This window comes from Monodon monoceros, unplaced genomic scaffold (genome assembly GCF_005190385.1).
Source record: "Monodon monoceros isolate NGI ecotype Baffin Bay Population unplaced genomic scaffold, NGI_Narwhal_1 Super_Scaffold_12, whole genome shotgun sequence".
In the NCBI taxonomy this organism is placed as follows: Eukaryota; Metazoa; Chordata; class Mammalia; order Artiodactyla; family Monodontidae; genus Monodon; species Monodon monoceros.
In genome coordinates, this window is record NW_021703768.1 from 112,300,821 (window position 1) to 112,327,851 (window position 27,031).

The 27,031-nt window shown below is 37.3% G+C and overlaps 2 protein-coding genes across 3 annotated transcripts in view; both read left to right on the plus strand.

Moving 5' to 3' along the window:
- Positions 1–13,075, plus strand: part of SEC24A (SEC24 homolog A, COPII coat complex component) — a 62,670-nt gene extending 49,595 nt beyond the window's left edge. Inside the window, exons 18-23 of the mRNA XM_029217065.1 lie at positions 1,514–1,689; positions 5,239–5,376; positions 7,916–8,020; positions 8,346–8,438; positions 9,606–9,709; positions 10,122–13,075. Of these exons, the coding sequence (XP_029072898.1) occupies positions 1,514–1,689; positions 5,239–5,376; positions 7,916–8,020; positions 8,346–8,438; positions 9,606–9,709; positions 10,122–10,236 (731 nt within the window). The 3' untranslated portion in view covers positions 10,237–13,075. The remainder of the gene's footprint in view (positions 1–1,513; positions 1,690–5,238; positions 5,377–7,915; positions 8,021–8,345; positions 8,439–9,605; positions 9,710–10,121) is intronic.
- A 4,482-nt stretch (positions 13,076–17,557) lies between these two features.
- CAMLG (calcium modulating ligand) lies at positions 17,558–26,484 on the plus strand. Of its 2 annotated transcripts, XM_029217602.1 has the most exons (4): positions 17,558–17,826; positions 19,400–19,860; positions 22,564–22,629; positions 25,870–26,484. In XM_029217602.1, the coding sequence occupies exons 1-4, from the start codon at positions 17,655–17,657 to the stop codon at positions 26,059–26,061; spliced, it is 891 nt and encodes a 296-aa protein (XP_029073435.1). In that variant the 5' UTR covers positions 17,558–17,654; the 3' UTR covers positions 26,062–26,484. The 2 variants fall into 2 exon arrangements, with proteins under 2 accessions (XP_029073435.1, XP_029073436.1); XM_029217603.1 differs by lacking the exon at positions 22,564–22,629 and having other exon boundaries at positions 17,570–17,826.
- The last annotated feature ends 547 nt before the right edge of the window (positions 26,485–27,031 follow it).

Sequence of the window (27,031 nt, forward strand, 5' to 3'; positions counted from 1 at the left end):
TCTCCTTCAGGGATGACTACCAGTGGGTCCATTTGCTTCAAACTCAAATCTGCCTATAATAGGAATAATTACCTATTTTCTTGAATTTCCTATTGGGAAAATTTTTCTTTAATGGAACAGGGTAAAGAATCTAACCTCACTTTAGACTCATGTGTTGTCAAAAGTTAAAAATTGTGACCTAAGAAATTTGAGGGTCATTGCCTTTATATTTTGTTGAACTGGTATGTTTTGGTAACAGTGTGATTATTATTATTTTCAGCAACAACTATATATCAGGCAGTATTTGTGGATTAAAAAAAATCTTCACAACAAATATTAGTTCTGTTATTAAGTTTGGTTGATCCCAGTATGTACTTTTTTCACATTTTGTCAAAATCTTTAAAATCAGGATGTCTTCAGTTGATAAAGTCTTAGAGTTACTGTTGATCAGGTAACAGTAGTCTTCATTCTTTCTTACTTATGTACAAATTTGGTCATAGCAGTTAATAACATCACTTCATTGAGTGTATTTTTTTTTCTTTTTTTGCGGTACACGGGCCTCTCACTGTTGTGGCCTCTCCCGTTGCGGAGCACAGGCTCCGGACGCACAGGCTCAGCGGCCACGGCTCACGGGCCCAGCCGCTCCGTGGCATGTGGGATCTTCCTGGACCGGGGTACAAACCCGTGTCCCCTGCATTGGCAGGCGGACTCCCAACCACTGCGCCACCAGGGAAGCCCGAGTGTATTTTTGATAACACATGAATTGAGTTTAGTTGTAGTTTGAGAAGTCTTCAAAACAATTAGAGTGTTCTCAGTATTGAAGAAATTTTTTGAGTATAAAGAAAAGCATAAAACAGTGGCATGACAGATGATGAAGATCATCTAAATAGCTAAGAGTTCTTTCAAAAAATATGAAATAAAAATTCTCTGTGGGGCTTCCCTGGTGGCACAGTGGTTGAGAGTCCACCTGCTGATATAGGGGACACGGGTTCATGCCCTGGTCTGGGAGGATCCCACATGCCGCAGAGCGGCTGGGCGCGTGAGCCATGGCCGCTGAGCCTGCGCGTCCGGAGCCTGTGCTCTGCAACGGGAGAGGCCACAACAGTGAGAGGCCCGTGTACGGCAAAAAAAAAAAAAAAAAAAAAATTCTCTGTGTTAAGAAAGCATGTGTGTTTAATTGCAGAGTTTTTTCTTTGTCAATGATACATAAAGTAAAATGGTGGGTTACAATTAATAACATCTTAGATTTGGCGAAATACAGTTTTCCCATTTTACAAGTAAGGATACTGAGGCTCATGAAAGTTAAATTACTTGCCAAATATTCATACTGCTAGGAAATAGCGGAACAACATTTCAACACAGGTTGGTTTGATTTTCCAAAGTATGTGCTTTTAACTGCTGTGTTTGGTTCCTTGTGTATGTAATAACTTGAGAGAGAATTTGTATAATTTTAAAAAAACTTTTCTTTCCTTAACAGTGGGGTAGCTAAACTTCTATCTTTTTTCTCTTTTGTCCCTACCTCAACCTCTGTTAGCTGTTGACAGGTCTGTGACTGCCAGTCTGAGTGATGCCCGGGACGCCCTAGTGAATGCTGTCATAGACTCTCTTTCAGCTTATCGTTCTTCAGTCCTAAGTAACCAGCAGCATGGACTTATGGTTCCTTTTTCTTTGCGGCTTTTCCCACTGTTTGTGTTGGCTCTCCTTAAACAGGTAAAAGAATCAGAATCAGAAACTAACACAGTGAAAATGTCAACAGCCAAAGTTTTTGTCCTGTGAACCACTAAACATTGTATATATAACTTTACATCAGTTAAGTTTTCTGAGGACAGGGACCTTAACTCCTATTGTATCTTAAAGGATTTGTAACCAAAAAAATTTACAAAATACTGATTTAAAGTATGTGCCTTCTTTGTAAGAGATGCTCACTGATGAAGTATTCACTGATGTTATCAAAGATGCAAATGATCAGTTTTCCAGTTTTTCAAAACAGGAACTGTATATTTTACTGCTAGAGCAACAAGTCACACATGAGACTCTTCTTATGATGCTTTCCTGCTCCCTACAATATTTCAGCCATATATCATTTCATTTTTTTTGTAATGCAATTACTATTTATTTATTTAGGCTGCGTTGGGTCTTCGTTGCTGCGCACGGGCTTTCTCTGGTTGCAGCTAGCGGGGGCTACTCTTCATTGCGGTGCACGGGCTTCTCATTGCAGTGGCTTCTCTTGTTGAGCACGGGCTCAGTAGTTGTGGCGCATGGGCTCAGTAGTTGTGGCACATAGGCTTAGTTGCTCTGCAGCATGTGGGATCTTCCTGGACCAGGGCTCGAACCTGTGTCCCCTGCATTGGCCGGCGGATTCTTTAACCACTGCGCCACCAGGGGAGTCCCACATTTCATTTCTTAATCTTAGAAATGCCTTCTCATACATGTGTACCTATTTCCATGATGTGCATTATGCTTTCCTATCCTTGTCTTTGAGCTCAAATGTTGTCTCTCTGGCAGTTGCCTTTCCTTCTGTGACCCGGTAGCTCTTTGTGCATATATTTATTTATAGAGGACATTTTTAAAATGTTTATTATTTATTTTTTTATTTTTTATATTATTATTTACTTGTCTCCCCTGCCTACCTTTTGCCCATACCTCTGGCTCCTGAAAAAAGAAAAAAGGGAAATTCTAGCCTGGTGGAGGAGGCTTATTTTTCCAATGACCAAAATATAATGTCCTTAGAAAACAAACATGGTTACCAAAGGGGGGATAGCGGGGTTTTGGGGGGGAGATAAATTAGGAGTTTGGGATTAACATACACACTACTGTATATAAGATAGGTAAATAACAAGAACCTACTGTATAGCACAAGGAACTATACTTAATATCTTATAATAACCTATACTGGGCTTCCCTGGTGGCGCAGTGGTTAAGAATCTGCCTGCCAATGCAGGGGACATGGGTTCCAGCCCTGGTTCAGGAAGATCCCACATGCCGCGGAGCAACTAAGCCTGTGGGCCACAACTACTGAGCCTGTGTTCTAGAGCCCGTTCTCCACAACAAGAGAAGCCACCGCAATGAGAAGCCCGTGCACCACAACGAAGAGTAGCCCCCACTCGCCGCAACTAGAGAAAGCCTGTGCACAGCAATGAAGACCCAATGCAGCCAAAAATAAATAAATAAAATAAATATATATATTAAAAAAGTAACCTATACTTGGAAAAGAATCTGAAAAAGAGGAAACTGAATCACTTTGCTGCACACTTGAAACTAACACATTGTAAATTAACTACAGTTAATAAAAAATGTCTAAACTTGTAGACTTGGTATAACTTTCCCTTATAAAATTTTATTAAAAAGTTCATGTTAACAGATTACCTGGGGAACCATCCCAGATTCCAGGATGAATTAAGGACTGCTCTTGTCAATTTGTATACTTTCTGAACTCCAGCATTGGCCTGTCAGGTGTATGTTGTCTCTTCCAGGCAAGAAGGGCAACCTGTTACACATTGATAGAAATAGTTTTTGAATCTACTTCTAGTTTCTTTAACTCAAATTATGTATTTCCACTTCTGAAAATAATGTAAATACACAGAGGTTACATAAATACTTAAATTTTAACATTAAGAATCTGAGCTCTTCCCTCTTCAGGTCTTTCATTAAATGCTGTCCTTCACTGAGGCCTGCCTTCCGTCATCTCCCCATTTAATATGCAGTACTCTCATCCCATCCCACCCTGACATTCTTCATCTCTCTTTCTTCCTTTATTTTTCTCCATAGCACTTAACACTGAAATACCACATATTTTGCTTGTTTATTATTTACTTCTCCCTTACTAGGATTTTTGTCCACAAGGACAAGGATTTTTAACTTGTTTGTCTACCACTTTGTCCCTGCATCTAGAACAGTTCTTAGTACATAGTAGGCAGTCAGTAGATATTTTTTGAATGAATAAATGGAACTTCTTTCATTTCCCATAGTACTCTTTCTTTAAAAACCTTTTCTCTTCTTGCTTATTTATAGCCAGTGCATTTGGGTTTTTATTTGTTTTTTAAAAAATAATTATTTATTTATTTGGCTGCACTGGGTATTCATTGCGGCATGCAAGATCTTCATTGTGGCATGCGGGATCTTTAGTTGTGCAGGATCTAGTTCCCTGACCAGGGATTGAACCCAGGCCCCCTGCATAAGGAGCACAGAGTCTTAGCCACTGGACCACCAGGGAAGTCCCAGTGCATTTGTTTTAAGGCATACTTTCATTGCTGTTATCTCTCTGCCTCTTTCTATTCCTTTCCATCAATAGAAGTGGCTAAAACCTTACCTCAGAACTTCATTATTCTTCATGGAGCTAATATTCCAGTTGAAACTCACAATTATTATCTGTATGCTGCTAAGCAGTCGTCTTCAAATTATTAATTTTCCTGATTGATTTGTGAGCTCTGTTACATTATTTAATTTCTCTAACTGTGGGAGAAACAAGGATAGTTAACCACCATTAATCATCACCCAGCTTTTACAGAAACTTAGATCTTTGTTCCTTCATATTTCATACATGTCTTTATTTGGTCATCTGCAATATAACTTTACCCTCCTTGCAATGTTATTTAGTTTTTTACATCACTGTTGCTATACGGTAGATAGAGTGTTTAGATCGATTTCATTGATTAGGAAACAAATGCTGGAGAGATTAAATGACTTTGCCATGGTCAGATAATTAATTTGTCAAGACTTTCAGGTGAGGATATAGCCACGATTTAATAGATGTGTGTGACTTATTAAGGTATATGTATATATGTGTATATATATATATGTATATATATATATATATTTTTTTTTGGCTGCGTTGAGTCTTCATTTCTGCAAGTGGGCTTTCTCTAGTTGTGGTGAGCAGGGGCTACTCTTCATTGCGGCGCACGTGCTTCTCATGCGGTGGCTTCTCGTTGTGGAGCACAGGCTCTAGGTGCACGGGCTTCAGTAGTTGTGGCTTGCGGGCTGTAGAGTGCAGGCTCAGTAGCTGTGGGCTTAGTTGCTCTGCGGCATGTGGGATCTTCCTGGACTAGGGATTGAACCCGCGTCCCCTGCATTGGCAGGTGGATTCTTAACCACTGTGCCACCAGTGAAGTCCCAAGATACATTTTTGAAAGAATAATTAATGGTAAATTTGTTAATTCTGTCTGAAGATATTCTTTTAACAACTGATATTTGCAAAATGTATATGTATTTGTTAAATACCTTTTCTTTTTTTTAATGGGGTGTATTATTTTGTTATAGAAATCATTTCAGACTGGGACAAATGCATGTCTAGATGAACGCATTTTTGCTATGTGTCAAGTGAAAAATCAGCCTTTGGTTTACCTTATGCTCACAACTCATCCCAGTTTGTATAGAGTTGACAATCTCTCAGATGAGGTAAGATTGATTCATTTTTTAGTTGCTTTTACTTGAAGGTTTATAAACCTAATTATATTGAATCCACTGCAGAAATGAAGAAAGGTGTTTTCTATTTTAAAGCTTTTCATTTTATTCCTATATAAAGAAAGTTTGGTTTTGGGAAGCTCCTGAAAATAGTACCTTTATTTATTAAAATAATAAACTTTACTGTTTATTTAAGACAAATCTTTAGAGCAGATCTAAGTAAATGAAGAGATTGTCAGATTGACCAGAGCAACCTATGATTTATTTATTTAAGCAAATTGATCTGAAAGGAGTATCCCTAGAGTAAAATTACACTTAATTTAAATACCTCAAGTCAATGTTTAGTGTAATGGTGTCCCTGAATTAAAGAGAAAATATTTATCTGGTAAGTTGTAAGATTATTTTCCCTTGATAGGAAGTTAACCTGAGTTGAAGCTACAAGCATGAAAATGTTAAATCATAACCTTTCTTCCTACATTGTGATCAAATTAGGATATATATGTTGGAAATAATATTTTGGTTAAAACCTTTTCGGAATTTAAAGATTTTAGGGTACCTTGCATAATAAAGAAGAAATTACATGTGAAATTTGAGGTAACTTTTTAGCAAATGAAAACTGTTGATGACATTATTAGTTTGTATTACAAAAATAATAACTCAAGATTAATCCTGTGTTTGACAAGTTCAACTAACTGGTCCTGTCTTTTTCTCACATTAAAAAAAAAGGCAAATTAACATAAATACAAATGCAATATATTAGATGCGTATAATACAGAAACCACTAGAAAGAAGAAAAATAAATCACTCATATACATTCAAAGACAAGCACTACTAGGACTTTCAGTGGTGTATTTATCAGGACTCTCTTTTCTGCAAGTAAGCTTAGGAAGGAAAGGGGACTGATGTGGCACTCAAACACAAACCACACGAAAGGCTAGGGTATAACTAAACTCAGGTCTAGCTCAGATTCATAGACTCTCTTGCATTGCCTCATTCTTTCAGATTGGCCTTTTCTACCAGACTAGAAAACAGAGCCACTGATAGCTTCCCATCTTTATCACCAGAGAAGGACAAGGCTCTCTTTTCTTAGTTCACATTAATTTCTGAATGGCTGTATTTAAGTTATAGTCTCTCTAGCTGCCCACACACCCTAAGGCCAGAGGTCTTAAGGTGCTGTGATTAATAGTTCCTGGTAGAGCTAAAGCCTTAACAAGGTAGTACCCCTTGACAGGTCAGTATTTTATTTACTTTCTCCTTTGGATAAGGTTAATTAAGTACCAAGTTTTAGTACTTAAATCAACTTTTTGTCAAAAATGAATAGTTATAAATATTTAAAGGTGTGTTTGTGTGTGTGTGTGTGTGTGTGTGTGTGTGTGTGTGTGTGTGTTTTAAGATGGAAGTACCCTACTCAATTATAAATGAAAACCTTCCATTTCTGGCCTTAATAAATATTAAATTGGAGAAAAACTCATTTGCATTAGACTTACTCTTGCCTCAGGATGTGTACATTGATCTAAGCCATGCAATCATCTGTTATTATTAACTAAATTCCAGACTTTATTTGGATCTTACTAATGTCATTTATCCATTCAGGATACATGATATTGATTGCATTTATTGTATTAGTTTTTAAAATAATAATTAAGATCAGAAATTATTTTGGCTTTATTGGGATTCATGGTGACTTTGTTTAGATAAGTGATACATATTTCTTCCTCTTCTTTATATTTAAATATGAATAATTGTGATTTACCTAAATAAGTTCCAAAGTCTCAGAGGTAACACTCATTAAAATTTTTGTTTTGTTTGTTTAATTGTGGCTCCCTATTACCAGTATCTAAAAGCTTTAATCTTTTTTTTACTTTATTTATTTATGTATTTATTTATTTTTAACATCTTTATTGGAGTATAATTGCTTTACAGTGTTGTGTTAATTTCTGCTGTATAACAAAGTGAATCAGCTATATGTATACATATATCCCCATATCCCCTCCCTCTTGCATCTCCCTCCCACCCTCCTTATCCCACCCCTCTAGGTGGTCACAAAGCACTGAGCTGATCTCCCTGTGCTATGCGGCTGCTTCCCACTAGCTGTCTGTTTTACATTTGGTAGTGTATGTATGTCAATGCCACTCTCTCACTTCGTCCCAGCTTACCCTTCCCCCTCCCTGTGTCCTCAAGTCCATTCTCTACGTCTGCGTCTTTATTCCTGTCCTGACCCTAGGTTCTTCAGAACCTTTTTTTTTTTTTAGATTCCATATATATGTGTTAGCATACGGTATTTGTTTTTCTCTTTCTGACTTACTTCACTCTGTATGACAGACTCTTTGCCCCTCCACCTCACTATAAATAACTCAATTTTGTTTCTTTTTATGGCTGAGTAATATTCCATTGTATATATGTTCCACATCTTTATCCATTGATCTGTTGATGGACACTTAGGTTGCTTCCATGTCCTGGCTATTGTAAATACTGCTGCAATGAACATTGTGGTACATGATTAAAAGCTTTAATCTTTTGCTTAATTCTTTAGGGTGCAATCAACATCAATGATCGCACTATACCTCAGCCACCTATTCTTCAGCTTTCAGTGGAGAAGCTGAGCAGGGATGGAGCTTTCCTCATGGATGCAGGCTCTGTGAGTAGTCTTGGCTGCGCTGGATTCTTCTCTCTGCATACTACTACCTTCATTCCTCTTAATATCTCTCTTCCTTAACAGATTATATGCTATTTAATCTGTATATTTTTGTATTAGCCACTTATCCCTCCATAGCCTCCTTTCATGCCAAGCATAAAATGTCTCATCACGGTAAATGGTAGTTATCATTACTTCAGTTGAAGGCTGTACAATCTCAGTAAACGTACTCATCTTTCTGATCTTTTGAAACATAGTCAATGGTTAAAGGTAAGTCAACAGCTCACTGTTAAGCTACATCTCAAAATAGTTTTCTTCCCGTCCATAGGTACTAATGCTTTGGGTTGGAAGAAATTGTCGACAGAATTTTCTCAGTCAAGTTCTAGGAGTTGAAAACTATGCATTAATTCCACAGACTATGGTAAGATTATGTAATTATAGTGATTGTAATAGGCTTAAAGGCATTTCAAATGTGGCAAAAACATGAACATCCTATTTTGAAATCATAGCTATATCTTAAAGGCATTCTTTATGTTATTTTGCATCTTTGACTGACTTATTCTTATGTGTGTGTACTATTTTAGGGAGAAAGTAAGGAATTTAGTTAATAGCCAAAAAAGTTTGCTGCTGTTGGCATTAGTGTTAGGGCTCTTTTGTTTCTGTGTTTTGTGTTTTTGCAAGTGATTTCATTGTTCTTTGGCAGGGTCCTTTTAACTGCTGCTTTGGAGTAAGAACTAAGCTCATTTCCACACAAGCAAATGACTTGTGACCAGTGTCAGTTGGATTTATATTGATTATTGGACAGTGTAATAGTGGACTATCTGTCACTAGCTCTGTGACCTTGGTCAAGTCACTAACCTTGACTTGACCAGGTTTGTCAAACCTGGTCAAGCCTCGTTTGTAAGATAAGAATGCTATTGCTTATGGAGGAGTATTTGAAATAACACATGAGAAAGCATGTGTGAAACTATGTACTATTTGGATAGCTGTGAATTTTAAAGTTAGAATTGATTATAACATGGTCTTATTTCACATCATATTTTTCAGTTTCAACTCTCAGTTTGTCACCAGCTTTGGAATATGTTTTATGTCAGCATCTTTTCATATTTATGGGTTTAACTTCATTTATAGAAGTCATTAGGAGATTTATATATTTAAAAGACATATATGTCAGGATTCTATCTAGGATAAGCAGTAGCTTAATGGTTGGTCTGGATGGCTAGGCATTTTAAGTAATGAGGAGATAAGAAATGGATATATTTGTAATAACTGCCTGAATGGATCAGTTAATTCTAGATGTTATAATGTATAGTCTATGGCAACTTCAGTGGAACAGTGGCAGAGTTGAGAATTGCAACAGAGACCAAATGACCTGCAAACCTAAAATATTTATTATCTGTCCCTTTAAGAAGTTTCCAACCCCTTACTAGAAAACTGTGGTATGCAGAATCTCAGGCTCCTCCCCAGACCTCCTAAATCAATGTCTGCAGTTCAGCAAGATCCCCAGGTGATTCATATACAAGATAAAGTTTGAAAAACACTGTAGATGGTTAGAATAAGTTGGATGTTGCTGGTTTTTGTTTAATAGACAGACCTTCCAGAACTTGATACACCAGAATCTGCCAGAACAATAGCTTTCATCTCTTGGCTTAGAGAACAGAGACCATTTTATCCAATACTTTATGTAATAAGGTAAGTTGAATTTGTCATTTACTGATAGTGAAACAATTTGGCCTTGCAAGGACCTGTTTTGAGTCCTTGTGACTCAAATATGTGTGACCTTTTGCTTAAGCAAACTCTTTATTGATTGATTGATTGATTTGGCCACACTGAGCAGCTTACAGGATGTTAGTTCCCTGACCAGGGTTGGAACCCGGCCCCGGCAGTGAAAGTGCAAAGTCCTACCCACTGGACTGCCAGGGAATTCCTGCAAACTCTTTAGAAGAATATAGAAAAAGAATTTTTTTTAAATAAATAGTACTAAGTTATGCTTTATATCCAGTTATTAGCAAAATGTGTGTCAAAAGCTTTGTGACAAATCCACTGTTTATGTTACTATTACATTTTGTCTAATGTATGTAAATATTTGTCTTTTATTCCTAAGGGATGAGAGTCCAATGAAAGCAAACTTCCTTCAAAACATGGTAGAAGACAGAACAGAATCTGCATTATCATATTATGAATTCCTCTTGCATATACAACAGCAAGTGAATAAATGAACAAATGAAGATACTTAGTAATTTCTAAGGAAAGTTACAATAATGCAGAACACCTGAAAATGTGTAATACTTTCCTTTCCTATTAGGTTTGTGGACTAATGTGATGATTATATGTTCTCACTGTGATCTCAACAAACTATAGCAAATAAAGGAACACAGCAAACATGCGACTCTGAAATACTGTATTTTTTAAATCAAAATATATCTATATACGATTGGATACCTTTTTTCCTTTGCTGCCAATTATGTTTGAGTTGTTATGGATTGAAATAAGACAGTATTGCAGAGGCAAAGTACATTTCGTAAAATAAAGACTTCTGTGTTCCAAATGTATATTTCTCATTTTTTTCTGAATTTTTGGCTGCTACATTTAAAACCTCACAAGACTAAATGTTGCAGGGAAGTTACAAATCCATTGATAATGATCTTTTTAAAAATCAAAAAATTTCTTAAGTAAATAATATGTTGGAAAACTAGAATCCATCCCCCACAGTTGTTTTTTTAAGGAAGAAAAAGGATCATTATATTAACTAAAACTAGAGTAAACTAACTCTAGTCTAGCTTGAGAAGACTATGGAGTGATACAGTCAAGCTTTAAAATCTGTCAGTATTCTCTATACTTGAAGAACAATGTCCCTGATTTGAGGTGAAAACTATATGTAGTTTTCTGATTTGACTGCAGAAGACTTGGTTGGACACACTGTCTTATTCTGCAGTGAAAAGAATCTGAGCTGTCTTCATAAATACGTTGGGACTCGCAATGATAATAAGGAGATGAGAAACTTAGTTATCTTGATCCTTTAGGTGGGTTTTATTTGGTACATTTTTGCTCTGTGATGTATAATAAAAGCATTATATTGGTGAAATGAGTATGAATGAAAGAAATTAAAGGTTTCTTAAATGCTGTCTCAAATGCATCAGTAACATTTTTCTAAGGAGTTTAATAATTAAATTGGAAGCTGCTCATAAGATTTATTCTTGGATATTAAAAATTAAAGCATGAATGCCACTGTTTGGTTTAGTGGATATTAAGATTACACAAATCTGATTTATGAAAATTACAAAAGGAACTTGATTCCTGAACATGCTTAAGAAACTGCTTTTTGATTTGGCCAGAGAAATATTATAGTCAAAACTATTCAGTGAATTTTGTTTACAAATAGGTAAATTATACATCTGTATGTTTAAAGTGCTGTGATAAAATAACTTTAAAAGAGTTTGGTCCAGTTTTCACAGATTCATCTTGTCTTATATGAACTTCTTAAAGTAAAAGTTGTTCATGAATAGTAGTTGATGAAAAGATTTTTGTTTCTTTGTTTTAATGGGTTAGAAAAATGTGTTTACAATCTTGATCTCATATGATCACCAATGAAATAGTAACTTTCAGGTTTACATCAATATGAGCTGACTTTAACTGAATTGTTTTGGGGTAGGGAAGAAACAGGTCCCACTAGAGTATATACTACTGCTTGCCAGCAAGATCAAAATAATTGTGTTCTATAAAAATATTATCTCCCTTAAGCAGTGTTAAGGTTTATTTTCAGTATGCAAGTGGTACATTGAACTGGAAATTTTCTTGAAAGCTGCTTCATTTATTAGGAAGCAATTTTCAAATTGTAGCTAGTTAGAATACATTTATATTTTCCCCTCTTCTGAAGAAACTGAGTCATTATTATGCACTGATGTTTCTTAAAATAACTAAAATTCTGTTCATAATGTGAATTTTAAATGTTGATATTGTAGGTTCTTTTTTAATAGTAGTAAATCTTCCAGAGGGAAAAGTTTGTGCTCCTAGGGACAATAATCTTCCTTGTGCCTCACTTTTATCCCTAAGTGGGTATGACTCTTGTTATTACAACATGCTTTGTTAGTGTATTACACAAATTTACTTTAAAAAATTATTTTAGATATTGCATAACATGTGCAATCCAGAATAATTTTATAATAGTCAGGTCATAAAAAACATAACTTTAGTAAGGATTCACAATATTTGTTCTCCCAGTAATGAGGGAATGAATGAAACTTTTGGAGATATTGATATGAAGCAATTATTTTTTGCAATATTGAATGTGTTGTTTAGTTTAGTTGTTTTTTTTTTTTTTTTAAATTAGGGCACTACCTGCTATCTCATCTTGTATTACTTTTTGATGTAAAGCAACTAATATTTACACTATGCCATATTTTTTTTATTGTAGTTGTAAATTATGAAAGACCCTTGAATTTTCTACAGATCTGCAAGTACTAAAATAACTGACAAGGGCAATCTTGGTATTTAAATCTGAGCATGGCAATTCTACCATAAAAAGTACTCTATTTTTCTAATTTCTAGGATTTTTAAAATAACATTTCTGTAAGTCTGGCACATTAATATTCCCTTAAGCTGTAGCATTTATTTTAGTTTGCATATATTTTATTGTTTTAATTTAATGTAATATATTGAGTCTAATAGACTGTTTTACAATAATTAGAGTAAAAGATTTTCTTCTAATCAAAGATGAATAACAGCTGTTATCTAGGGGACCACCAAATGTGATTTCAAGATTTCATTAACTATTACAAATATAATCCTTATATAGAAATTTTAGTTTTGTAAAGTAGTGTATAATATTGTAACATTAAATTCTTGTTTTCAAATTCAAAAATGTATTGATCTTCAATGTGCTGTGTTAAATCTTGCTTCTCTGAAACGTTAGAGACAAGATGTCTTCCTTTTTACAGTTTGTAATTTTCACTGTTTTATTCCTGTAAAAAGAAAAGTCATTTGTAACCCATGCAAATAACCGTTTGAACTGTGCTAACTTATCAATTTGGCTATTCAATAAAGTTAATTGAAAGAGCTAACATACTGTGATTATTTAAATTGGTATAAATAACTTGACAGTCACTGAGTAGTGCTATGTTTTGCACCCAAATTAAGTAAATGGAAAACTATTGCTGAAGGTTCTTTAAACCTGAGTCAGTGTCTGGGAAGTCATAATCCAAATTCTGGATGCTCACTCTTCAAGAACAGCTAGGTTTAAAATATTAGATTGGGGGCTTCCCTGGTGGCACAGTGGTTGAGAGTCCGCCTGCCAATGCAGGGGACACGGGTTCGTGCCCCGGTCCGGGAAGATCCCACATGCCGCGGAGTGGCTGGGCCTGTGAGACATGGCTGCTGAGCCTGCGCGTCCGGAGCCTGTGCTCCGCAACGGGAGAGGCCACAACAGTGAGAGGCCCACATACCGCAGAAAAAAAATAAAATAAAAAAATAAAATTCTAGATTGAAAGCGTTTTCAATTTTTTAATTCTCAATATGTTTAAGATACTACTCCACTGTCTTGTGGACCCTTTTGTTACTGATAAGATGCCTACTGTAAGTCTAATGGTTTATTTGAAGATAATTTGTTAGCTTTTAAGATTTTTCTTTTATCCTTAATATTCTATAGTTTTAATACTCTGAGTTTACTGTTTACCCTGCTTGCTTTTCAGAGCATGCTTTAATCTGGAGATCCTTGTCTATCTTCAATTCTGGAAAATTCTCAGTTACTTTTAAATTTTTTATTTATTTTTAAAACTTAGGTATAATTGACATATATTTTCTCTTAAAATATTTGCTTCTGTCATTCCCTCTATTCTTTTTTTACCTTCAGAATTCCTTTTTTAAAAATATATATATTTATTTTAAAATTTATTTTGGCTGCTCGGGTCTTAGTTGCGGCACACGGGGCTTTTTGTTGTGGCATGCAGACTTCTTAGTTGTGGCATGCATGAGGGATCTAGTTCCTTGACCAGGGATGGAACCCGGGCCTCGGGAGTGCATTGGGAGTGCAGAGTCTTACCCACTGGACCACCAGGGAAGTCTCCAGAATTCCTCTGTGACTAATTCCTCTGTGACTACGTCCAGTTGGAGTTTAATCTCATCTATTGATTTTTATATTTGTATAACTAACCCTTTTTGATTAATTTCTGCCTATTTTGTTCAATAATGTATTAAAATTGTTCTATAACATTCTTTCTGGAGTGAATTACAATTTTTAATTTGGGTGGCAGAATTTAAATGTTGTATTTCTTCATGTTTGTTAGAATTTGGGTTTCTAGGCTTATTTGATTGGGAGGGTTGTTATTTTCATTTTAGCACATCTCTCTCAGTCCAAGCTTTCCCCCTCCCTGTCTATGGGTTTTCTAGTTGCTTTTTCCCAAAACTAGGGCTCATGGAGGTATTTTAGGGCTCCTGCCATGATTTGGGGATATCACCATTCCAGTCACCAACAGTGGGAAGTCTAGTTGTTGCCCTCTCTTCTGCCTCTCTGTTTAGTAAGCTGAAGGCCAATAGCTAATGATATTTTGAATATTTTTCAGGGAGGGCAGACCTCAAGCAGTGAGTTTGTCCTGTTCATCCCTTTGTCTCGCGTGGAGCACTTTCAGGTCCTCTTACACATAGAATGTGCTACCATTGCCAGCTTCTGGATCTGCAGCCCAACAGGCACCTGACTTTAGCTCCACTGTGCTGTTTCTGATACTTTGATCTGCTGAGATGTTTCTCTTGTTTTTGAGGCCAGCTATATCTTTTTTTTTCCCTTTATGTTTTTTAAAAAAATATTTATTTGGCTGCATCGGGTCTTAGTTGCGGTGCACGGGATCTTCGTTGCGGTGTGTGGACTCAGTTGTTGTGGTGCGTGGGCTTAGTTGCTCTGTGGCATGTGGGATCCTAGTTCCCTGACCAGGGATTGAACCTGCGTCCCCTGCATTGGAAGGCGGATTCTGAACCACTGGACCGCCAGGGAAGTCCCTCCCTTTATGTTTTTAACTGTTACTGATTGCTATATGTAGTAGAGAGGTGTTCAAGCATGAACTTACTGTCTATATTTAACCTGAGAATTTGAATTCTACTTTTATTACTTATGACTCAATATGTTCATACGTATTTGTCAGTTTGTAGCTACAATTTGTCAATAAAGTATTAATATTAGCCTACCTAAACAATGCTGGGATCAAATAAAAATTATACATAAAACTCATTGAAAATGCCAAGATTTGGCACAAAAGAAAAATTTCTGCAGCTATTCAGGTAAATTTAATCTTGTGCTCTCAGTGCTAAGCATGGGGCAAAGTGGTCAATTTTTAAAAATGGAAAAAAAAATAATTTTAAAAAATTAAAATTTTTAAAGGAATATAAAAACGAGACCAAAAAAATAACACACACACAAGAAAAAGAGATGGAGGTGGGCTTGCCCTTGTAAAGTCTATAGTGAGGGAGACAGAAATTAAGACAAGAATCGTTAAGTATGCACATCATTTAGTAAGGAATCATATACCACTGAGAAGCACAAGGAAATTTAATAACTATGGAAACCCCATAGGGAAATGGTTTCCCAGAAATAAGTAAGCATGTAATATGAAATCTTGACACTTTAAATTCTTACCTGACTCCATCAGCCATCATACATCAACACATCTATCAAAATATCCATTTGGTTTCTATATGCTATCTCAAGTGAAAAAAATCTTTTGTCTACCATGGAACTGTATTTGGTCTTGACTCATCAGGATTTTACCTCATCAAGTTGTGCACACTTATTACTGGTACTTGATTATTTCAACTGTAGAAGTTTTTAAGGCACAGTCTGGGCCTCAGAGATGTAGATCTGTACAGATATGCAGGGAAACCTTTTCTAATGCTTTACAATTACTAGCTAGGGCATGTCCCTGAGATTTAGCTATCATCCAATCAAGGGGGAATGTTCAATGTTTATACCTGAGTTCCTTACGTTGTTGAACCCAAAAGATAAGTTGCTGTTTGTTTTTACACTTTTTTTCATAATCCTTTTCTGTCTGAGACAGGGTCAGATGACTAACAGTTAAAAACAGTATTTTATTACCTTCTATCTAAGCAGGGTTTTTCACCCACTTGCTGACTTTGAGCAGGCTTCATTGCAGGGGACACACTAGGCTGCCTCACCCCCTGCAGCCTCAGGTGCGAACTGGCCATGGTGTCCTCTCAGCAAGAGTTGACAAGGGATTTAATTCATTCATTCATTTACTCATTCACTTAGTCATTACTGTGCACCAGGGCTGCATTATGACTTTTGTGGGCTGTAGATATTTTGCTTTCGTGGGCTCCTTCCTCTATAAAAGCATATTTAAAATTATATTTTATGACTGTGTTAGTGTGAGAATGACTACAATCCAGGCTTGATTCATCATTATACAAAAATTATTACTACACTTTTCTTCTGATTTAAAAAAAACATTCAAATAAATGAACTTATTTAGAAAACAGAGAAAACAAACTCATGGTTACCAAAGGGCAAGGGAGGGATAAATTGGGAGTATGGGGTTAACAGATGCACACTTCCATATATAAAATAGATAAACAGCAAGGGTTTACTGTATAGCACAGGGAACTATATTCAATACCTTGTAACAAACTATAATGGAAAAGAATAATGTAAAAAAGAACATAGACATGTACATATATATATGTCAATACGTATAACCAGATCACTTTGCTGTACACCTGAAACTAATACAATATTGTAAATCAACTATACTTCCATTAAAAAAATTAAAAACAAAACATTTTCTTGGGCCTCTATTGTGGGCCCTCACCATGGCCTAATGGATAAGGCAACCCTGTTAAGCGCTCACACTGTTCTAGGAGTTGCAGCCGTGAACAAAACACATTACTTGTCTTCATGGAGCTTACATTTTAGTAAGAAGCAGATAAACACAAGTACATTCAGCTTTCGAGTCGGTTATAACTGTTGAGAAAAGGCACAAAAGGAGAATAAGGAGTGTTGAGAGGGGGTGGCAATTTAAATAGAACGGAAAGGGAAGGCTTCACTGGGAAAGTCTTGAACAAAGACACGAGGAAACCCTGGAACGAACCAGGCGTGTATTTGGTAGTAGCACTACTGAAGATGAGGAATCAGCACCAATAACAAATCCCAACCGCAAGGGTCCCTAAAGCGTCGCTCTCGGAGTTACGCATTCCCGAAGCCTATAAGCGAGGCCGAAGAAGATCACTGGAAACCAGTGCCTGCCGCTGCAATCTCCATTTTACTTCCTGGCACCAGGTAGGAAGAGTTTATTCGTCGCTCCCATACGTTTTCCGTGCGTCAGGCTAGGTGCCGGTTTTCTTCACTTCCGAGGGAACGCCACCGGGTCCCGCTGGTAGGGGGAGAGGAGCAAAGAGGGCCAGCCCAGGCGGAAGGAACTGAAGCTTCCAGCGATGCCCTCACTCAAGATGGCGGCGCAAGGCTCGCGCTTGGTCCCGTCAGGCGGCGCGCGTGCTTAGGCTGCATATGCGGCCAAGCGCTAGGGAAGGGGGCGGACCCACAGAGGTAGAGGGACGCTTGCTCTGCGGCCCGGCCAGGAGTCTTCGTCGCCGCGGCTCCCGCTGCTGTCACCGTCACCACTCCCGGATTGTGGAGGGGAAGATGGAGCCGGTCACCATCGCTACCGACAGCGGGGACCGGCCGGGGGCCCCGGCGGGCTCAGGCCTGTCGGCTTCCCAGCGTCGGGCCGAGCTGCGGCGGAGAAAGCTGCTCATGAACTCGGAACAGCGCATCAACCGAATCATGGGCTTTCACAGGCCGGGGAGCGGCGCCGGTGAGAACCTCCGTTTCCCCACAGTCTCCTACCCATCCCTTTTGAGTCTTCGGGATCATTCTTCCTTTCCCTTCTCCACCCTGCTGACCTTTTTGACCAAACCCTGCTTTCTGACCTCCCCTCTGGCCCCGTCCCTTCGATGATATCCCCAGTTCGCACTTCTTAACCCCACGACGTTTCTAGTCTCTTTCCTCAGTTTTCCGGGGGCTCCGCCCTTAGGTTGTCTCCACCTCCGCCGCGGGCTGCGAAACTCTCGCTCCTGAGACCCTCTGCCCTGGTGCCCTCTGCCCAGTTACCCTGAGACGGCCCCCTTCCTCCTTACCCACTCCCTCGCCTCTCTTGAAGTGCGCACATTTTATCCCTAGACTGCTCTGTCTATTGTGCCCGTCGGGAAGATTGCCTGCCTTTATTTCCTTTCGAAATGCTTACCCTTCCCGTGCCTTCCCTGGCTTCTATCTTCTTTTGCCTTTTGCTGTAACTCTGTCGGCCTGCATGAGCTTGTCTTTACTGAACTGCCCCCTGGTTCTTCCTTGGATCAGAGACTCTTACGGTTAAATCCTAGTGTCTGTGTTCGGTGCTCTCCACACTGTCATCTACAGGCCTTCTTAAACAGGTGAAAAAAATTGGAGGGACCGTTCTTTAGAAACCCAACAAGTGGGACGTGCCCATCTGAGGCCTTATCTCCTAGTGTGCTGAGATTGATGTGAGTGATGTCAGGAACTGCATTTAACACTGAAGAGAGCTCCTCATTTCTCCCCCAATGACATGTACAATGAGTTTCTTAAAATTTTTTTTCATGTGAATATTTACTGAACACTCAGTATGAGCTAGTGTTCTCTAAATTTCCATTGAGTGTTGCCTTTAATATTTGGCCTTTAGTCACTGATTGCATGTTCCTTAGATCCTTGTGACTTCTGCTCTGTGGGGCTTTAGATATATAGCTCTGAACTTTTAGACAGTTTACAGGTTTGCGACTGAAAACTGCCAAGAGGGGTAAGAGTCCTATTTCAAATTCTAGAACAATCGTTAGAAGACACATTTTCCCCTTTAATGATTAATAGTAGAATATTTATTCTTTCCTAAAGCTTCTACTTTGTTATTTTGCTTTGAAATTTTTATTTTATCTGTCATTAAAGGTTTTTTTTCCCCTTTGTTTTGTTTAAAACCGGAACAGCATCTTAAAACTGCTTAAATACCTGCTAATGGCTGCCAAATTACAGTAGAATGATTACGTAAACTGTAGCTGTAGTATATGCCACACCCTGTGCTGACAGGACTCTGGATTCAGAAATGTAATATTAAAAATACAGATTAAAAAAAATCTCCATCCCTGTCTTTCCCAATTTGTATAATAGTGTTATCTTCTACCTCCAAAGTTTGGGGTATGTCCTCTGAAGGAATACTCTTTTTGACATTTTGAGTGTGTAGAGGAAGGAACTAGTTTGTCTTATGAAGAATCAGTATTAAATTCAGAGGCTGTGAAGTTCTAGCTCTAGTGGCATATTTTTAAATAGTAATAAGAAAGATGTTTGCCAGTATGTAATACTTAAGTCTTCTAAATTTCTTTTCTCAGAAGAAGAAAGTCAAACAAAATCAAAGCAGCAGGACAGTGATAAACTGAACTCCCTCACCATTCCTTCAGTTTCAAAGCGAGTAGTGCTGGGTGATTCGGTCAGTACAGGAACAACTGACCAGCAGAGTGGTGTGGCCGAGGTAAAGGGGACTCAGCTGGGAGACAAATTGGACTCTTTCATTAAACCTCCTGAGTGCAGTATTGATGTAAGCCTTGAGCTCCGGCAGCGCAACAGAGGAGACCTGACAGCAGACACTGTCCAGAGGGGTTCTCGCCATGGCCTAGAACAGTACCTCTCCAGATTTGAAGAAGCAATGAAGCTAAGGAAACAGTTGATTAGTGAAAAACCCAACCAAGAGGATGGAAATACAACTGAAGAATTTGACTCTTTTCGAATATTTAGATTGGTGGGATGTGCTCTTCTTGCCTTTGGAGTCAGAGCTTTTGTTTGCAAATATTTGGTAAGAAACAGTGGAAAATGCAAATTGATTATAATAATGAGTGCTTTTGTAAGATTCATTGCCAACAGTAACTTAATATTTACCAGATTCATGTGGATGTTTGGAGATGTGTTATAAACTGCTATTCACCTTAGGTATAGAATGAGGTGTTCTGGTTAAATACAGAGCCTGATAATAATTGCTAAAATCTTTCTACATACTAAGTAACATTCTAAGTGCTTTACATATATTAATTCATTTAACCTCATCCTTGAACCAGGTATCATTTTTTTTAAACATCTTTATTGGAATATAATTGCTTTATAATGGTGTGTTAGTTTCTGCTTTATAACAAAGTGAATCAGCTATACATATATCCCCATATCCCCTCCCTCTTGCATCTCCCTCCTGCCCTCCCTATCCCACCCCTCTAGGTGGTCACAAAGCACTGAGCTGATCTCCCTGTGCTATGCGGCTGCTTCCCACTAGCTATCAGTTTTACATTTGGTAGTATATATAAGTCCATGCCATTCTCTCACTTCGTCCCAGCTTACTCTTCCCCCTCCCCATGTCCTCAAGTCCATTCTCTATGTCTGCATCTTTATTCCTGTACTGCCCCTAGTGAACCAGGTATCATTTGAATCTGTTTTATAGATGAAGGAATGAAGACTCAGGTGAAATCATTTGTCCAGGGTCACACTACTAAGTGACAGTTGGGATTAAACCCAAGCACTTTGATTCCAAAACCAAAGGGTAAATTACCTACATATATAGAGATATTAATTACCACTTTTCAAATTTGAAATATTAAAATGCAGTTCCTATGGTCCTGGATGTGATGTAATTTTTTTATGGTTCAGAAGGCATTCTGCATTTTATAGTGTAGTATTATCATAGGAGCAGTCCATTTTTGTTGTACCTTCGTATGCCATGGCTGTTCAGTGAAAGTTGGGATTTATTGGTCCTTTTGTTTCATAGTATGTGGAGGAAAGAAGAAAAGCATAACAGTGTCTTGCTCTTTGAGGTGTTTCCATTCAGTAGACATTTTAAGAATACCTACCAAGTACCAGCCACATAAGTAAATTTTCAGATAACTAAGGTTTATGTTATTAAGAAAAAAAGTTTTTATTATTATTATTTTTAAAATTTATTTAGTTTATTTGTTTATGTTTGGCTGCGTTGGGTCTTCGTTGCTGCACGCGGGCTTTCTCTAGTTAGGGCGATCGGGGGCTACTCTTTGTTGCGGTGCGCGGGCTTCTCATTGTGGTGGCTTCTCTTGCTGCGGAACACAGGCTCCAGGCACGTGGACTTCACTAGTTGTGGCTCGCGGGCTCTAGAGTGCAGGCTCAGTAGTTGTGGCTCATAGGCTTAGTTGCTCTGCGGCATGTGGGATCTTCCTGGACCAGGGCTCGAACCCGCGTCCCCTGCATTGGCAGGTGGATTCTTAACCACTGTGCCACCAGGGAAGCCCAGAAAAAAAGTTTTTAAAAGTCTGTTTTTTTAATGGAAATTCCCATCTTTTAAAAAAAAATAATAATTTATTTATTTTTGCCTGCATTGGGTCTTTGTGCTGCACGTAGCCTTTCTCTAGTTGCGGCAAGTGGGGCCTATTCTTTTTTGTGGTGTGCATGCTTCTCATTGCGGTGGCTTCTCTTGTTACGGAGCGTGGGCTCTAGGCACATGGACTTCAATAGTTGTGGCATGTGGGCTCAGTACTTGTGGCTTGCAGGCTCAGTAGTTGTGGCACACAGGCTTAGTTGCTCCACGGCATGTGGGATCTTCCCGGACCGAGGCTCGAACCTGTGTCCCCTGCGTTGGCAGGCGGATTCTTAACCACTGTGCCACCAAGGAAGTCCCTAAAAGTCTATTTTTATGCCAGTTTTTTCTTAAAGAGAATCTGTTGAACAGATTCGATTTTTTTTTTTCCTGATGATAAATTGGCATCATAGCTTTCAGCGTTTAGTGAGATGTATAGCTACTTTTTTTGTCTTATCTAAAGGGCTCTGTACTTCCATGCTTTTAAAATTATGTCCTATTTTTGTACCTCATTTCGTGTGAGGTTTTTTGGCTTTCTGGGTGTTTTTTTTTTTTGCTGTCAGATTTTCGCCTATTAATCACTGCTCTCACTATTCTTCCATCTAGTAATATTTGCTCCTTCACTCCCTATTTTAACTTTAGAAATAAATGTAAATTAGGTATTATTTTGATCTTTTCTGTTTTATTGTGTGAGAAGTGAGATAACCAAGCCATTTTATCTATAATAAAAACACCTCGTCATTTGAGGGCCAGAGATGAATTCATTCCTTGCCCTGAAGTGTGAGTGAGATATGTATGGCATCTCTTTTGAGTATTGAGCCTTTTAGCTATGCTTTCAAACTGTCAGTTAATTACCTCTAGATGAGAGAGATGTTACTGCATGGTGATTATACATCAATCACCGCTGAGAAGTTACCTTTTAAATTATTTAAAAGATAAGTTTTTAAGAGAGAGGGAATTTTGGAGGATGTTGATAGAATGTGACTTGAGAAACATGTTTTATGTTAAGGAAATCAAGTCTCTTTATTTTTGTCACTCTTTTGCAGAAACAAGAATCCTTTCGGCCACTAAAATTAAATATTTTATTACAGTTTTTTTGCTTGGAATTTTATAACTGCTGTTAGTTTGATTTATTGTGATTTGAATGATTATGTTGGAAATATGTAACTTTATCTTCTGTCTTCACAGTCCATATTTGCTCCATTTCTTACTTTACAACTTGCATACATGGGACTATACAAATATTTTCCTAAGGTAAATTAAAATTTTTTCTGAATTATGGTGATGTATTTAGATTGATTAACAACTAGATGATTTTAAGAACTTAAAGTTATTTATACTTATGGTCTGAATCAGTGCTATTCAAAGACTGATTGGCTCACAAGTGCAGATCTTCAAACTATTTGTTTCTGTTTGTAATAAGTTCAGTTCAGAAAGTGAGTAATTAGAAACTTGTATAGCAGTATGACATTGCCATAACATTTTTATCATATTTTACAAAAATGTTGGTCCACCATGGAATAGGGGAAAACCCTCATGACAGAGTTTGAATAGTACTTGTCTAAGAAAGTGTTCAACTTAGTTACTTAGTAAATTTAGTAATACATTTTGTTTTTAACAAAGGAAGTTATTTTTAAAATGGGTTCAGTTATCTTACTGTGCTCCTTACTGAACACTTAATGACAGTGCGCTTTATCTTTAATGCCAAGGGTCTGATATTTGTAAGAAATATTTGGCCATACTTACAGAGCAGAATCATGGGGAGTATCAGTGTTTATCTGGTCAGCTTGACTCCAGTTATACTATAGTTTTATGGAACTTGCCTTGCCATTAGAGAAGATAACCTTACTTGTGTAATTGAGTTTTTGTGTGAGATTTTTGCTTAAAAATGGCTACTTTACTGTTTGCTTAGTCATTTGTAATGCACTGATAGACCTCATGTGTGTGTTTAATGGGTTTGAAACATATTTTTGAGGGGTCAAATAGTCAAATCCACAAAGTAAAAGAGTAAAGAAAGGTATGCAATTTTATTTATTATTTTATTTTTAAAATAAATTTATCTATTTATTTTAGTTCTGACTGCTTTGGGTCTTTACTGTGCGCGGGCTTTCTTTAGTTGTGGCGGGTGGGGGCTACTCTTTGTTGCAGTTCGCGGGCCTCTCACTGTGATGGCTTCTCTTGTTGCAGAGCACCAGCTCTAGGTGCGCGGGCTTCAGTAGTTGTGGCATGCAGGCTCAGTAGCTGTGGCTCGTGGGCTCTAGAGCGCAGGCTCAGTAGTTGTGGCGCACGGGCTTAGTTGCCCCGCGACATGTGGGATCTTCCTGGACCAGGGCTCTAACCCGTGTCCCCTGCACTGGCAGGTGGATTCTTAACCACTGTGCCACCAGGGAAGCCCTGTAATTTTATTTTTTAATTAAAACTTTTTTTATGATATAGATGTATATTCATTGATCCCCTCCAAAAATGTAATTTTAATTAAAGCATTTGTTTAGAAATTTACCCTTGAAACATTGATTTTAGTTTTGCAATAGCAAAAGTTTGGAAACAACCTAAATGTCTACTGATAAGTGACTAGTTAAAAAAAATTATGGCCTATCCATTCAGAATGATAAAGGTCTCCATGTACTGATAATGTTAAGCTCGCCAAGAAATATTAAGATATAAAAATACAGAATAACATCTGTAGTATACTCCTTTTTTTTGTAAAAAGGAGGAAAATCCTATGTATTTCATTTTGCTTGTATATGTGTAAAGAAACTCTGGAAGAATATTACATGAAATTTTTAACAGTGGTTATTTGTGATAGAGTGTGTGTCGGTTACTAGGTAAATGGGGAGAGAAAAGGAAGGGAGATTACTGTATAATTTTCTTTCAACAAAATATTTTGTTGTTAACAGGTTTCAACAGAAAAGTTGAAAGAATTGTGCAGTGAACACCCGTTTATGCTTACCACCTAGATTCTGTAGTGAACATTTCATTATATTTATCATATATTCACCCAATTTTCTATCCATTTTCAATACATCTTTTTTTAATACATCTTTTTTTCTTGATGCGTTTCAAAGTATGTTGTAGATGAAGACATCAGTATATTTTACCCCTACACATTTCAGTTTATATATATATATATATATATACAATTCAGTGTTTCTTTATGGTTATTTTTCATTATTTTGAGGTAAAATTTTCATACGGTGAAATGCTCAAGACTTTTTTATACCATTTAATGAGTTTTGACAACCCGTGAAACCCAAATCCTTTAAGATTTAGAACATTACTGTAAGGAAGTTCCATCATGTCCTTTTCCAGGCAGTCCCAACCCCTGCACCACGAAGGTCTGATTTTCTTTTTCCCACTGTAGATTAGTTTTGGTTGTTTTAGTACTTATTTTAAATGGGATCGTTCCTGTATGTACTTCTTTGTGCAAGGCTTCTTTCATTCAGCATCATATTTTTGATATTCATATTGTTGAGTGCATAAGTAGTTCATTTTCTTTCTCTCTCTCTCTTTTTTTTTTTTTTTCCTGAGTAATGCTCCGTTGAGTGAGTGTATCCATTAATTTGTCTAATTACCTATTGCTGGACGTCTTGGTTGTTTCCAATTTTTGGTTAATATGTCTAAAGCAACAAAGAACTTTCCTGAGTGGGTTTTTTTGTGGACATAGGCTTTGATTTCTCTTGGGTAACTATAGCTTTTTATATTTAAAATGTTTTGAACCATGTGATTGGATTTGGTGATACCAAATCAATAAATTAAATGAAAATTCAGCCTTGAATCTCTTAAAGAATGAGACTAGAAAATTATATTAGGAAATAAATGTTCAGTGATATTCTGCTGCATATGTAAACAAACGTGAATTCGTTTGGATGGCAATTAGGGCTGACTCTACAGAATGTTCCTTTGATTCTGTTACAAATTATTCACTGTCCTCCAGTACACCTATCACTCTTCTGACTTCTGTTGTCATGAGACTTAACCTTATAATAAGATTTATCTTCTCACTTTTGTTCATCTTAATCTTGCTCATTCTTAAAGGCCTGTTTTTAATTCCACTTCCTTCTGAAATCCTTCCCTGTGCTTTACTTATACGTAAAACCCTGGAGTAATTTCTGTCTCCTTTGAGCCACTATAGCACACGTCATCCATGTCATTCATTTAGCAATTATTTATGTCCTGTCTGGTAATGCTTTTCCTGTTTTTGTCTTGAGCTTTTGTATGTATCTTAAATTATTATTTATATCTTGCCTCCAAGATAAGACTTTTTTTTTAAACTTTTCATAGCAAGAATGGTGTCTTTTCCCTATTGCCTAGCAGTTTGCTGCTTTACATATTATATGCTCAGTAAATGTTTCTTCATATATTATTGATTGATATTTTGAAACTTCATTAACAGTTTTGAAATCAGTTAGGCAAAAATAGCAGCACTGATGTTTTTATAGAGCTTAAGTAGTCTTCTGAAAGCTGTAAGATTTATTGAAGTCTTTCTCTATGCAGGGTGAAAAGAAGATAAAGACAACAGTGCTAACAGCTGCGCTTCTGTTATCCGGAATTCCTGCTGAAGTGATAAATCGATCAATGGATACTTATAGCAAAATGGGCGAAGTTTTCACAGATCTCTGTGTCTACTTTTTCACTTTTATCTTTTGTCATGAACTGCTTGATTATTGGGGCTCTGAAGTACCATGAAGCCTGCAGAACTCAGAAAGAGAAGCTTACAAAAAAAAATTTCTCTTCTATATTGCAGTGACTCTAAAGGAAGCATATTGGTTTACACCTTTATGAAATTCTTTTACTTTTTGAGGTTTTAAAACCACTTGATTAGGAATGAATGGCAGGTTCCCTGACTGGAAAGGGTTGAGTTTGTATTAATACTGATGTGAAGATTAGAGTACCAATGTCAGTAATCGATTTTTCTTGTTTAATTAGAATTCCTAGTCTACACCTTTCCCTAACTTCTCAGATTTGTAATTCCTCTTTGAGAGCTGAGCTAGTGCTTTTAGGAGAGCAGATGAATGTTGCCTCAGCCAGTCCCAAGGACTGAATCTTGTATTTGTATTGTCCTGTCCTGAGAAAAGGAGCCATCTTAAAAATAAAATGAAAGAAATTGAATTGTCTAGTGTTAAGTTTGCACATTTTAACTTATAAGGGCTGAATAAGGTAGCCAATTTTATCTTTTCTCGTTGAGTCAGTATCTTAATTTTTTTTTTTTTGCGGTATGCAGGCCTCTCACCCCGTGGCCTCTCCCGTCACGGAGCACAGGCTCCAGACGTGCAGGCCCAGAGGCCATGGCTCACGGGCCCAGCCGCTCCGCAGCATGTGGGATCCTCCCGGACCAGGGCACGAACCCGTGTCCCCTGCATCGGCAGGCGGACTCTCAACCACTGCACCACCAGGGAAGCCCCAGTATCTTAATTTTTATTCCAGCATAAATATTTAATGGAGGAAATGATTAAGATTCATACATGTGAAATTAAAAGGTATTTATGAAATCTTTATTAATTTTAATTTATGAAAAATTTTATTACCAAACTCAGAATTGGAAATTTTTACTTTTGAGTTTTAGATTTTCAGAAGTATGTTTTTTAAGCAATAGGCATAGAATGATTAGATATAAAAATGGAATTTGAAGAATTGACTGACGTATTCAACCCAATAG